At 37.5% G+C, this 14984-nt stretch overlaps 1 protein-coding gene and 1 long non-coding RNA gene across 4 annotated transcripts in view; one reads left to right on the plus strand and one right to left on the minus strand.

The window, feature by feature from the left end:
- The window catches only part of UNC80 (unc-80 subunit of NALCN channel complex), a 207337-nt gene extending 195627 nt beyond the window's left edge, over positions 1 to 11710 (plus strand). For 2 of the 3 annotated variants that reach the window (XM_081582692.1, XM_081582691.1), the window contains 5 exons: positions 725 to 781; positions 7350 to 7431; positions 8407 to 8518; positions 9713 to 9912; positions 11187 to 11710. In XM_081582692.1, coding sequence (XP_081438818.1) covers positions 725 to 781; positions 7350 to 7431; positions 8407 to 8518; positions 9713 to 9912; positions 11187 to 11453 — 718 coding nt within the window. In that variant the 3' untranslated portion in view covers positions 11454 to 11710. The remainder of the gene's footprint in view (positions 1 to 724; positions 782 to 7349; positions 7432 to 8406; positions 8519 to 9712; positions 9913 to 11186) is intronic. The other variant, XM_081582693.1, reaches the window with a different exon arrangement.
- LOC145542901 (uncharacterized) overlaps positions 1 to 14984 on the minus strand; it is a 17668-nt gene continuing 2684 nt past the window's right edge. The window contains exons 2-3 of the long non-coding RNA XR_014080236.1: positions 2583 to 2828; positions 1 to 298 (exon numbers count right to left, since the gene is read on the minus strand). This is a non-coding gene — a long non-coding RNA (uncharacterized LOC145542901). The remainder of the gene's footprint in view (positions 299 to 2582; positions 2829 to 14984) is intronic.

Genomic DNA, 14984 nt, shown 5'->3' on the forward strand with positions numbered 1-14984 from the left:
TAAATCAATAAACGATTTAATTATTCTTTCACCAACCTGACAGGTTCCTTCTTTTGGCATTTACAATTCAGTCACTAGAGGATGGAGTGAGGAGGTGAATGCAAGTTCCATGTGAATATATCAGGGTTGTCTTCCTTCTATTCGCTCACTTCCTTTTTCACTGCAAAATTAGCAGGTGCAATCGGGTTCTTTCTTTTGCTTTTCTTAATGGCATCAGCTCCAAGAGTTGGGTTGTGACAGTTCATGGTAAGTGGTTTCTGTGTGATCAGGTCACAACTCACAAGAAAGAAGCAGGATCCTGGTCAATGAAACATTATATGAACAAGACAGGTGAAAAGTCATAGCCACCCAGCCAAATGGTTATCAAAGGAATGATAGTTTCATCTTCTACAGACTCATTCCACAATGTGTTCCAGAGCTCCTGTGTCCATTCGGAGCTTATCACAAGTCCCAACTCCTGACCAGTAAATAGATCACTCCTCTGAGAGTCATATCAACCCAAAGGCCCCCTCTCCCCATTGCCTTGAGTCCTATGTCTTGACCAACACAGCACAAGGTGAAATGGTTGACTGTCTCCTTTTCCTTCCTTGTTCTGTTAAATTTATTTATTTCTTTTTGGTTCTTGGAAGCAGAAAAGTGCATGCCTTTTTTTTTTTTCTTCTTTTTCTTTTATTTCTTTGCATTTTCTTTCCCTAAATGCTTCATCTCCCTACCCCTCCTGCAGTGAACCTAATGTCCTCGATGACTCCCAGGGCCTGGCCGCCGAGGGCAGCCTCTCTAGGTACAGTGTCAATGCTACCTGTGTATTGGTGTCTGTGCTGGGAAACAAGCTGTTCCCTGTCTCCTCCGTCTCTCTGTCTCTCTGTCTCCTCTCGCCCCGTCTTGATATCGATTTCCATTCCTTGCCCTTTGTTGCTCATAAACACACGAGCCTGGAAGTCAAAGGTGTAGCCTCTTTCATTTTTCAGCTTCAGAGCTCCATCACAAATGGCCTAAAAAGTTTACTTAAAAAAAAAAAAAAATCCTTGGAGTTCTTCTAGGGGTTTATCTCATGGACCATCTCAAGAGTCTGATATATAAAACGTTAAATTTATCCCAGCTAAACATTCCTTCCCATGCTGATAGTCTTTAAGAAATTTTTTTTCCAAAAGCCTTTTAATACAACTCCCCATCATTAGGAAGCCCCAATCTAGACAAGTCTTCCAGCCAATATCATGAGTGATAAGAAAACAGTGATGCTATAATAAGAATACCAATGTCAATATGATTTATATAATTCCCTCTCTTCGGTGCATGCAATGTGACAGGCTGTTATGATAGCTTGTTCAAACCATGTTTATATAAAGAATGTCTGTCCCAGTACTAAGATGACTTTCAAATTTGCCATGAAATATCACATACAAGCATTTCTTGGTAAGAGACTTCTCATGATGCAAATGATATAATGGTTTGGCTATTGGTTTAAAGCTTCAGAAAGGGGGCCTGCACCTTTAACACTCAGATAAACCACGTCAAACATTCCTAATCTTGCGCTGTTGATTCACACCTCTCAACTAATCCTCATTGGGGGTAATGCTTCTTGTTCAAGCTAAGAGTGCCTTTTTTTCATCTCAAGAGAAAATATTCCCTTTCAGGTTTGCATTATATAGTGAGTGCTCCTGTGTTTATTGCTGTATCACAAAGATGAGGAAATGTTGAGAGGCCGTTCCTGTGAAAGGCTGTCCTTTTTTTATTTTTTGCATCTTGTTCAGATTTCACATTTTCTTTCACAACTGAAAATGGGAAATTTATTGCATCATCAGGTGTATCTTTTTTTTTTTTTTTTTACTGGCCCCATAATTCATGACATTCATTTGTGTTTGCAAGCCTCTGCCTGGATAGATCAGTCTCTTATCGGTGGTAAATGTGGAAGTGCTGCAGAGTGCAGGCTTAATTCCATTATTGAGAACTTCAAGGACAGGGAAGAACAGAGTAGTCCTCAAGGTGGTTTTCTTCATTGTTTACAGTATTGGAAGAGCTCTGAACCAAGCCTAGCACCATGACCACTGGTTTCAAAGCATTTATTTGTTTAATGCTTAATATTACATACAAGACAGGAGAATCTAGCTAGGAAGATGATTTCAATGTCCTACTGACAGTAGAAAGTATTAAATCAGACTTTGTCCCAGATCTTTTCTAACTAGGCCAAATTCTATTCTTACTGAATAAAATACTAGTCTGGGGTTGGTGAGAGAAGACAAGAGTTTGAGTTAATTTTTATAAATTCTCCCAAGGACTTGGCCCTCTTTGTCAGGCTTAGGGTTCAAATGGACTAATCTGGAGTTGTCTAAACCAATCCAATCTGCCTTTGGTCCAGTGTAGATTGGAATAAACCCCAAGTTCTTGCTATATGAGGGTGGTTCAGAGCCAACGCTATAGGTTTTATCTATAGATGAATTAGTCAATCATGTGAGTTCTTTGATGACTGTTTTGGATCAACTTTTGTTGATCTGTTGTTCCCGTAATTGGTGTGTTTGAGTTCTGGATGCTAGTCACCCTGATTCATTACTGATCATTAAGAAACCAGAAAATGAAGCACTTACTTTGGATTCTAAAAAGTTCTGCGAGTGCAGAGGCATTCTGACAGCCGTAGCACGTCCACCTTTGCCATACACTGCAAATCATCTCTCTCAAACGCCATCATGTCACCAAGTTCTCTTTGGAGGAGAGGAACTTTTGGCATTACTAAGAGGTGGGTTTATAAAATAGCATATATACTTTTTATATTTGGTTTCCAGGCTTTCTTATTTTTGGCATGAAACTTCTTTATGGTGCAGATTCTTAAGGTCCTAAAGAAGCAGTAAGATATTAATTATGTAAATTACATTTCGCACACACCTGAGCCCTCAACAAAGTAGTCCTAAGGAAAATCTAACTCTAAAGCTTAAAGAATATCAGGAAACATGCCTAACAGAAAGTAATCGACCCTGCTGCCCCCCCCACCCCCACATTTTGATAAACTTTCTGGGGATTTGCTTTTGAAAGAACACTTGTTTCAGGCAACATGGGCAAGTTGGTCTGAGGCCTAAATGAGGAAGTCTCCAGGATAATAGTATAACCTGATAAATAGGTGGAAACCAAAAAAATTTTGCAGACCTTTAGAAAATTTCTTCCAGGATTTTTTTTTTAATGTGTGCTAACTGGTTTCTTATAAAAATTCATAGGAAGAAGTATAAGTCTGTAAGAATCACTATGCTATGGTGAATTTGTTTTTTCTTTTGGAACTAATAAACTGCAATAGTATATCATGGAAGAATTCTCTTCTTTAAGAGTTTTTCTCTTAGAAATACAGAAACTTCATTGTAGATCTTCCCGCCCTGTGCCCACCCCCAAATACACACACCATGGGCCATATTTCTCTCTCCAGAAGAATATAAACATGCAAAATGTTATTCAAGCACTTAAGCCTGGAAGTTTACACTTGAGAATTAAATTTTGCTTGGACATGTTAGAACATTTTGAAAGGCAGGAATTGACAATCAACTCTAGCTTAAAAAAAAAAGAGAGAGAAGAGATTACAATGCTATTTGATTCCGTAAGGGTAATTTTAATCACAGTGGAAAATAAGAATGTGGCTCAAGTTTGAACAAGATAGATAGTCTGCATGAAACAAAATAAAAATAATCTATCCATCTCATGATCATCCACATTTCCAAACTATGAAAATTTGGCAAGTACACCCAAATAGAAAAGATTAAAACAACCTTGTTATGGAGTTGAGAATTAATAACTAAAAAAATATCTGTTTATCTGTTGTGATACACAGAGAAGTGTACTTTACTGGAGTTAAATCAGTTCTTACAGGAGAACTAAGATCCAGATCCTTCCCTTTTTTGTCTGAATTCCAGTCTCTAATCTCTAAATGCTGTGGCATTTAAAATACATTTTCTTGGATGTTATGGAGGCTAAGTAAACTTTAAACACTAATCTTTTACTGGGAAAGGGAAGAGTAGGATTTTGTCTACTGTTTATGTCCCTGTTTCCTATAAATGCTTTATGGCTCCTTCAGTACTGGCTTCATGCATTCCCCAGCACAAGGCAGTCACCCAGTGGAAATGGCAATGCTGTGTGCCTCTGTTCCCCCTCCAGATTTCTCTAACCATATTAAAATTAAAACTAAAAGTATAGATAAAAGCAATGAAAATACAAATTCATTTCCTATGTACTAGTTTCACCCAGTACTTAAACTTTTATTTTGAAATCTATTTCTATGTTGAAATACACTTTTTTTGTACTTTGAGATGAGTGGCAGAAATTTTTATTGCATTACTGAATGGCCTTTTGTTTCCCTATCCTTTAAGAAATACCATTAGATATGTATGTCATTAGGATATGCATACATATTAATTGTATATGGCGCTTCCCCGGTGGCTCAGGTGTAAAGAATCCACCTGTAATGAAAAGAGTCAGGCACGACTTAGCAACTAAACAACATATTTATACACTCCAAGTCTTCATGCTGAAATGAGAGAAAAGAAGCCATTTGTGCCAGGATTGTCTTCTAGCATTGTCTAAATTTTTCTAGCTTATAAATTACTCTCTTGCATTTTGAGTAAGGTCTTTGGTTTTTGTAGATAGTTGACTCATACCAGTTCTGCCAAGACCCATATTTACTTCTCTAAAATCCAGATTGTTTGCCAGAGTAATATTGCTTAGTGACTCAGAAATACCAAGGATGATTTAACTTCAATTTAGAAAGTTTTGTTTGCTTTTATACTTATGGTTTTAACTTTTTATTTGACAAAACAGTAGAAATCAGCCATTTCTCATTCCCAAGATTAAAATTTTTAGGGAATCAGTTTTCTCTAGAGAGGTGCTGAGGGCAGACACCATGGTCTTCTGGTTGGTGTTATATTGCACACCTGATAGTCACGTATCACAAATCCTGCACATAACAGAAATATTACATGACATGGGGAGAACTAAATTGAAACCACATTTTATATGCAACTCCAATTTGATATAGACCCAAAATTACTTCTGTGTGCATTACTTCTATTATTAATTTCTCTGGTTGTTTATTACTAATATATCCTCTGCACACAGTTAAGCCAGACTCTGATGTTCCAAATATAAACATGTTAGCATCATATTTTTAGGGAGAATATATTAGCTGAGCTGTATTTCCAAGGGAGTGTTCTATAATTTAGTCATTGATATGTGCATTCCATGAAACACTAAATATATCATTTATATAAAGCAACTAAATACTAAATCTATAAACAAACCTGATCCATTTCTTAGATTAAACCTCTCTATCCATAGAGAAAATTTTGATGCTTTTGATTCTTCCTTGGAATAATCATCATGAAATTACCATTATGTCTTGGCATTTAACACTCCTCGAATGATATGTATTTCTTTTCTTGCACCATTTTTTTCTCACAATCTCAGATTACTGAATAAAAGTGAAACTAGCGGACTGCCTCTATTTCATTTTCTCTCTACCCAATTATTTTTGAGACTTTTTATTACCTACTTCCTTCTGGTGTTCTAGAAGCAATAAACTCATTACAGATGTAAAACAATGAAGCATACTGTGTTACATCACTTTTCATGTTCAAACCATTTTACATTGACTAACTTCTTTTCTCTACCTTAATGGGAGGTAGATGGTAAGTATTAACCTCCCTTTATGGCCAAGGGAACTGAGGTAACATTTAGATGTCAATGAAGAATCCATTCCAGTGAAAGCTTTGCTTGGTATTTGGGAAAAACTCATTTCTACTTTTGTGCATATGGTAATTGAATATTCACTCTTTCCAGTTTAAGACACATATTAAAATGTATAATTAATAAGGAGATGTCATTTCAAACATGCCAGCAACTTAGTCTGTATTGCTTATCAGAATTTATTGCATTGTTCCTTTGAGGTAATTTTCCATCTACATAGAAAGGTCATTTATGGTACAAGGTTATATATGTATAAAAACAATGTACATTGATCTTTTTGAACTTGATATTCAGGAGAATAAGAGAGTCTAAAAAAACACCTGTTTTTAAAACTCTTTATGGAATTGCGTGTATCCCAAATGGCCTAATTATGATATAATTACTTCCTTATTTCAGGAAAACTATGATAAACTCCATTTGGGAATCATTGATTTTTCTTCTAGTGGAAATATGAGTAAGACTTTAAAAAATGACATGTGACTGTGTCAACCACGCAATGATTAACTATAGGGGAAACGTCTGATTGTCCATCTTGCCACTGACATCTCTCCCTACAACTGCAGGGAGATTTTGTTTAGGTAGCTCTTTTTTTAAAAAATGGCAATGAATGCATACAGTCTTTTCTTTTTCATGGACAGTTGCTGACACTGCATTCCTCTGTGGAATATTTTACTGTAAAAACTATTTGTAGATGACTCTCCTTTTGCAAAGGCAAAGCCGAAATTAATTAATCACATTGGCATCATCCACAGGATTACAATGTTCTCTGGGACACAGTATATTTCTTTTTTTCACCTCCACTCCCATTATAAATCCCTATTGTACATGCATGCAGAATGAAAAAGGATCATGGTTCCATGACAGTGTTTTCAGCTTCACCCAATACTAAAATAGGGACCACTTCGGGTAGCCATTTGCATATAAAAGACACACATACACAGTAAATTTGGGAGGAGCAGGTTGTTACTTTTACAAATTATGTGCTGTATTTGGGTGCAGCCATTCAATATTAATTAAGCTACTAAGTTGTAATGATAGCTTAATTACTTTGCCAGCCTTATTAAATCTAAAATCATTTTTAAAGACATTTTCATTGTCTACCTATGTGACTATTTACTCAGTCACAGAGACTTCAGGCTGCAAACATGTGTTGAATGTGACCCTTCACCCAAATGGATTCTGTGTCTGCTGTGTTTGATATTTGTCCATCTTATTTTCATGTAAATTGAAATATTTTAAAAGGTGTTCCCATCCATGTGATAGAGTTGTTCGTGTTTGTTCGTCACCACCTTTCTCCTTACCTTTGAAAAAAAAAAATTGAGATTAGCATATGACGTGTTAAACCTTTTGGTGGCTTCCAAACCAGGGGTGTGATCGAATCGATGTTTTGCTGAATGACAGACCGGCACCACTGATTGAAAACAGAATCTCAATTTTGGCGGCTTGGGGCTACAAGGCCTCGTGTCCTCCCTCCTAAACCTGTGAAAACTCCCATCCCAGGGGTTCTTTCCTAACCCTCCTTCAAAGATAATGGTATCTTTGAAGTGACCCTTTCCTGTGATTTTGACTAACACCCACCAGAGGATGGTCTCATGTGCCTGCTCCGGGCACGCTCACACTGGTGATGCTCTTGACAGGGTGGCAAGTGTGCAGAGTGAACCTGGCCAACAGAACCTTCTCATTCAGCAGCCACTGGGGCGGAAGAGGGGCCTGAGGCAGGTAAGCAACCCTGAAAGGGCGGCGGAGACGTCCTATGAAAGGGAAGTTCTGTTCCATTTTTAATGTATATTAAGACGCTGTTTATATTAAGACTCTATTTATGTATATTAAAACTCTATTTTACCTGAAATATTTATTCCCCACCTGAAATAAGCAGTACAGAGCAACTTTAAAACATGGCAAAGTGGAGAGTTTGGGGCTTCTATTTTTAGCTCTGAATCGTATTAGCACACCTGGTTACTTGGTGAAATAAGTGGGCTTATATTTTTATTTGCTCCCTATCTAGAAACCATTGCCAGTCAAACTACTCACCATGGAAGATTTGTTATAAAGTTCATTGAAGGCCTCTTTCTGTAGAGAGGCAGAGACAGTCATCCTTTCTTCCTCATTTCAAGATTAATGATTCTATTTAAAACTGAAATTGAAGTAAAGATTATCCTTAAAAATTTCCTTTGGTGGGGTGGGTTTCCTTTATGTTACCATCTAAATAAAAATCTAAATGAGGCTTTGTGCTGTGGCTTTGATGGGAACATCCCAGCACTGATTTGGAGGCTGGACATTTTCCCAAAATCTGGGGTGATTTTCATCAGTCTTTCCTTCAAAGTTAGAATATATTCAGCTACAGCTTTTAGATGAGCAAAGTCTGACTGGTAAGCAGTCATTGCTAGTTTTGTATCCTGAAATTCTTACTATGACTATTTTAAATTATATTAATGTTCTTAAGCTATGTAAAGGGGTAATAATCGTAAGACAGAATATAGAATTGGTAAAAGGGGATGCCAGAATTATATAAGTACTTGTGTTTAAATATGCAGCAAGAAGTTTATTTTATTGGCTCAGAATGTAAGGAACAATCATAAGACTCCGCAGAAACCCTCAAAGAAGAGAACAAACTATAGAATCCTCTGAATTCAGTCTTTCCTCCCAGCAGTTAGATCCTTCCTGCTAGCTTTTTCTTCTGCCTACCCCCTTTAGCTAAGGCGTCCTCTACTATCACGTCAGAAGACTCAGACTGAACCCAGAAACCGCCACGGGGCTCGACTGTCAACCACCCGCAGGAGCATTCAACCTAAGACAAAGCCATCCGGTGAGGCCTCCTGTGTCCCTCTGGGTAGACATTGACACAAGGCCCACTGTCCTGCCACACAGTGGGGGAGGCTTTCAGAGACTGAGAGTCATGCAGATAAATACACCTTTGGAAGCCACTAGGAAAAGGGAAGAAGTTTCTCAGGAAACTTGAGTGGCTTTTTTCCCCCCTCACCTTCCTCAATCCCATCTCTCTCCTCATGCACCTAGGTAAACAAATAATTCCCTTATCTTTGGGAATTGTCTTTACAAAAGTCTTTATACTCTTTGCTATGAAACAACTAAGAAATATTTAATAATTAAAATTACTATTGAGGGCTTACCAGAGGTTCCATGGTTAAGAATCTGCCTGCCAATGCAGGGGACACAGGTTTAATCCCTGGTCTGGGAAGTCCAAGTTGAACCACAAATGCTATGAAATTTGATGATAGAAGGTTGTATTTTATTTACCCAAGCCAGGAACTGGGTTTGTTATATCTCTTACCAAAGACAAGGGAATTATGAGTAATAGGAACTTTTAAGTCCTGTTGGCAGTTGTTACGAGCAATGACCAAGTTCACTTAATGCTCTGTACTGATCTTGTTTTTATGGAAAAACAATTTATGCAAAAAGGTTGTTTTATGTAAAAATGATTTTTCTACCCTTGTGCTACTGTTTGTAAGAGGTGAAGTGAAGTGTTAGTTGCTTAGTCGTGCCCAATTCTTTGGGACCCCATGGACTGAAGCCCACCAAGCTCCTCCGTCTATAGGATTTTCCAGGCAAGAATACAGGAGTGTAGCCATTTCCTTCTCCAGGGGATCTTCCCGACCCAGGGATAGAACCCGGGTCTCCTGCACTGCAGGCAGATTCTTTACTGGCTGAGCTATGAGGAAAGCCCCTAAGAAGGTAAAATCAAAACATGTACCTAATGGCCTAATGTGCTCTCATTTATTGGTAAACCAGCAATGTCTTTACTAAGAAAGTCAGGAGACACTGGTTAAGGCTAATTATTAAGCACTGCCAACCTACTCGGAGAAGGCAATGGCACCCCACTCCAGTATTCTTGCCTGGAGAATCCCAGGGATGGCGGAGCCTGGTGGGCTGCCGTCTATGGGGTAGCACAGAGTCGGACACGACTGAAGCGACTTAGCAGCAGCAGCAGCAGCCAACCTACTATCCTCCTATTCTGATTTACTGCTCTACTTCCAACCTGCAGCGGACCAAAAACGATCTGTGACCTTCATCGAGGCTCAGCCAGAGCCAGCAGGTGCCCCAACAGACACACTTCCTGCTACAGGCCAGCCACAGGGCTGCAGCCCAGCCCCATCCAGGAAACCAGAAGGAATGGACAAACCAGTGCTCACATCTTCCCCCGCCATTGTTGTTGCTGATCTTCACAGCCTGTCTCCCAAGCAGGTGAGGGCTCTGGAGAAACAGGCAAGTCTTGCTCTTTGCATACGTCTGTCTAGGAATGGGGATATGTAAGTGTCATCCGTATCATTTGAGTCTGAGTCAGTAATGTTTTGTCAGACACTGGTCCTATCATTATGAAAAAAAAATCAATTGTAAAGTATATGGCTAAGAATATATCTACTTGAGGAGGAATAAGAGAAGTCTTTATACTCTTTGTTATGAAAAAACTAAGAAATATTTCATAATTAAATGACCACTGAGGGTTTCCTTGGAGGTCCGTTGATTAAGAATCTGCCTGCCAATGCATGGGACACAGGTTCAATCCTTGGTCCCGGAAGATACCACATGCCACGGAGCATCTAAGCCTGTGTGCCACAACTACTGAGCCCGTGCTCTAGAGCCCGTGCTGCACAGAGGAGAAGCCACCTCAGTGAGAAGCCAGCATACCTCAATGAAAGAGGAGGCCCCACTCGCCACAATTAAGGAAAACCCATGTGCAGCAACACCTAGCACAGTCAGAAATAAATAAGTAAATATATAAATAAAATTTTAAAAAGTAAAATTACCATTGAAAACCAGTATACTATACATGGCTGACAGTTCAATTCAAAAAAATTAAATTACCAATTTAGATGAAACCTTTAAATACATACTTAGTCACTCAGTCATGTCCGACTCTTTGCGACCCCCCTGGGCTGGCTACCAGGTTCCTCTGTCCATGGGATTTCTCAGCCAAGAATACTGGACTGGATATCCATTGCCTTCTCCAGGGGATCTTCCCAACCCAGGGATCAAACTCACGTCTCTTGCGTCTCTTGCGTCTCCTGCATTGAAGGTGGATTCTTTACCATCTAAGCCACCAGGGAAGCCATTTAAATATAGAATCTTCTGAGAAGAACTTTTGTTTTGATCTTTTTTTGTTGCTTCTTGTTGTTTTGATCCCACGTTCTTCTCATGTGGTATTTAAAGAAAGCTAAGGGGCAATATACTATATACATTTTTAACGTCTTTAATGGTTAAAATCATTGTAATACCTTTACCTCATTTTACCCTCGGTCTACAAGGTGAGCAGGGCAAAAAATGAGGCTCATGCAACAGGTTAGAAAACTGAGGCTTAGAAAGTTGAAAGGGCCTATATAAAATCTCGTGTATACCCAAGGCTAAAACTAGGTCCAGCCTTGTGATTCCTTTCCAGTCACAGCTGGACAACAGTATTTTTTGATCCTCTTTCCTGGTATCCATCCTACCTTTCAACATTATGATCCCTTTGGTCATAGGGTGAGACCCTCCCAGCTGAAGAAGGAGGAAGCAAGGAGGACACAGAAGTACAAGGTGCTACGGCACACAGCCCCCTCTCTACGCAGCTCTCAGACCCCGATGACTTCACGGGCCTGGAGACATCCATCCTCCTACAGCACGGAGACACTGTTCTTCATATCAGTGAGGAAAATGGCATGGAGAACCCCCTGCTGGCGAGTCAGTTCCCTTTTACTCCCACAGAGCGGGGGGAGACGGATGTAGACCTAGATGAGTCTCATGTTTAGTTCTGTACCTTTTAAGTGTTGTAGGTGTAGCCAAGATGTGGAAGGGATCAGTTTGCTGAAAGTTGAAAACGTTCGCTTGGAATATATGAAAACACAGCACTTTACACCCAATGGGTAGCACAAACCCCAGTAGATTTTTCTGCCAATGTGCATATTGTTTCATGAACATCTTTAAAAAATCAATGGCTAACATGGTTTGGTTGTGTAAAGACCATGAAATCCAGGGAGGAATAAAGGGACAGAGCCATTTCACTGCACATTGTTTATGATTCAAGAAGCCTTGAGCAATTAAAAATGTATAATATTACAGAGATGCTTACCTAGGAATATTAAGAAGTAATATATTCTAAAAAACTAATGCAATTTTTTGAGGTTACATAATACATCTCATGCAAATGTTTATTTTTCTAATTTCAAAAACATTAAATCAGGTGGCTATACAAGTAGCAATTTACATAAAAAATAATCAAAAGGAAAATATTAGTTTGGGGAAACTAAATAATAATAGCAAATAAGCCTGCAGCCATTTTTTTTTGGATCAAAAATATAACCATTTAGAAGAAGAAAAAATACTATTTTTAGAACTGTAAACTTTTCAATTTATTTTTTAACTCATTTTCATTATATATTGTAAATCAAAATGCAAATGCCATAAGATCATTCCATTTCATAATCAATACAGAGAATATTCTAGAAATTATCAGACATAATTCTAAATTAAGAAGATATAAATAGCCTATAATATGATAAAAATTAAATATAAATATAATAGCTAGAAAGAGATGGTATTCCTACTTCTAGCCCTGATGACATCAATGCCAACATTGGAAAATATTGGGAAATGTAATTATTTTCCCTTATAGTGTCCTGTGCCTGCCCTTAAGGGCATATTTTCAGATATTAAGATTAGTGTTATTAGAATTGGTTCAACAAAATAACTTTTCTCAATGTTAACAAATTTATATGATCCTTTAGATGTTAAGCTTATGAAGAAAAAATGTAAAGTGTGCGATTTCTTTATAGACACAGTCAGCTTGTGTATTTTACTTACTTTAACTTAAAGTTCAGTTACTTCAAGAAAAGTATATAACTTAGGAGGCTCATGAGGCCATATCTAGTGTGCTATTAATCCTATAGTAGGGCTTGGCATCTTACAGTTCAAGATTAAATTTCAAAACTTTAACAGTTTATATTAGAAAACTGTTGCATAACTTCTAAGCATATAAAAACTCATATACATACCTAAATTGGTATGGTGGTGGGGTTTATGTAAGAGTTTTCTAGCACTCAAGCTACAGTGTAGACTACAATTACATTGCAATAAATTTAGAACCCATTCTGTACACTTAAACTTTGACTACATTGGTTATGAAATGTATATGTATATATAAAGGAGACCTGTTAAACCCACCCAAATCACAAAGGAAAATTATGTTTCTGTGAGCATTGCTTACTAAACAGACATTGCTTTTTATTGTGATTTATATTTTCCAATATAATTTTGGGTTTTGGTCTCATTCACTAATAGAATGAAAGATATCTGTGAGTTAAAGGACAAAACTAAACATTTCAAATCTAAACATTCAGAAAACAGAGGTGGTAAATGACCTCTTCTATGTTTTACAATATTTTCAGGACATTTATGCTTAATGCTGAGTTCTCAAATGCAGAAATACACATGAAGAAGTGGTTTTATGATTCTTGCTAAGCTGATATATTTCATCTGCTTAAAATTATGCTGCTCCCTTAGTGTTAGAGGCCTTATGTTTGGTAATTACAAATGTCTGCGCTATATGAGTCTCCTATATGTGCGTGTTTTGTTCCAGTTCCTTGATGCTTGACTCAAATTCTCTGTGTATAATTGTATCAAGTATTTAAAAAGTAAAAGGGTCGAAGAAGATTGTTAAATATCTGACCAGAATCCTATATACCTTTATATATATTTAAAAAGTAATAGACTGTGTTGAACATGACTATGCTGACCTGTCTGCCTTTTATCCTGGTTCCTTCACTCTAGTGTTATGGAAGTCTGTTGGAAACTTTTCCAATAAGCTAAGTAATGTTGTACCTTGCAAAAAAGCCTCCACTCTGACAAAGAGGGCCTTATAGAATAGGAATGTTTCATACTGGGACTATGGAGATTTTACAGATGTATACATCTGTTCCATTTAAGGTGCCCTTAAATGTGTTGAATGTAATGTGTTAAATGTCTGTGTGTAATTGATAAAATACATGTATGTGCATAAGATTGTCACAAGATGTATTCTCAGGAATACTATTCCCTGGAGCTTGAAGGAATAATTATTTAAAAAAAAAGTTGGAGAAGCTTAGAAAAAGATCAAGATAAGTAACAATTTTTTGTAATTCAAAATGTTATTGAGTATATGACTAAAAGTTAATTATTATATATGATAAATATAGTATTGGTAATACTAGATCATTTCTTAAGCTATGATACTTAATAATATTTATCTTGTTCAGAGGAAAATGAAAACAGACACCTACTTCCCATGTATAAAAAAATTGGACTCAACCAAGGGATTGCTCGTCTGAAATTAACTTTTGAGAGACCTTGGAATGAACATGTGTCCTCCACAGCAGTGGGTGTAGATTTACTCAGATTCAATTAAAGCAGTTCAAATTCTGGATACACCATTTTACACAACAAAACATTTAACTTTCATTTTTCAGTATTTGCTGCTTTCTGTAATTCTTTTAGGTAAGTTTTATTTCTTTTTTCCAAAAATGAAACTGAGTTATTGAGTGCATTGGGACAAGGCACTTAGAACTATAGTGTCAAAGGGCGTAAATGTGCATAACAATGCTGGGAGAAAAATCTGTAGAATTTAGGGGTCTGGTTTGGGCTTGTTGAATAGGCTGGAAGTAATGTGTTTACTATTTCAAGCCTCCAAGAGTACCCTGGGCAGAATACCAAGAGTACTTTCTTTAGTATCTGTCCCTTTAATCAATGAAAAACATTCTCTACTCTGCTGTCCAGCTCTGACAGTATCTGAACAGGAATAGAGTGTATGTTGGGACCAACAGGGAAGAAAAGGTCATAAATAGAATGACAGTCCAATATAAAATTAAATACCCTTTGTCAAGTTATACGGAGATTTTAATAGTCTCCGTAATTTGCTGCTATCACACCGAGTTTTGCTGTTGCCCTGTCACCTCACACTTCCAAGTCCATGGCCTTGTCTTGGCAGTGACTACCTAGTCTCACTTCCTCATTTACTTCAATGGGTCCTAGCTGCATCTTTTCAGAAACAAAGTTTGGTTTGACACTCAGGAGAATAAAAATAAGTTAGGGCAGAATGTATTTGGAAAAACTTAAGACAAATTTACTTATATTGTTTTAGGATCATTTAGGATTACAGATCAATGTACCTCCATATTTTTCAAAAGTCACTGTGACTGCAGGATGAAAATCCTTTATTAGCCATTTTACAGGTAAAAGCAAAAGATTGACTACACAGCCGATTTCCCTCAGATGACTATAAAGTTTGTTATGAATACTGAATGACCAAA

Source organism: Giraffa tippelskirchi, chromosome 3, assembly GCF_054371585.1.
Source record: "Giraffa tippelskirchi isolate mGirTip1 chromosome 3, T2T-mGirTip1v1.2.pri, whole genome shotgun sequence".
Classification (NCBI taxonomy): Eukaryota; Metazoa; Chordata; class Mammalia; order Artiodactyla; family Giraffidae; genus Giraffa; species Giraffa tippelskirchi.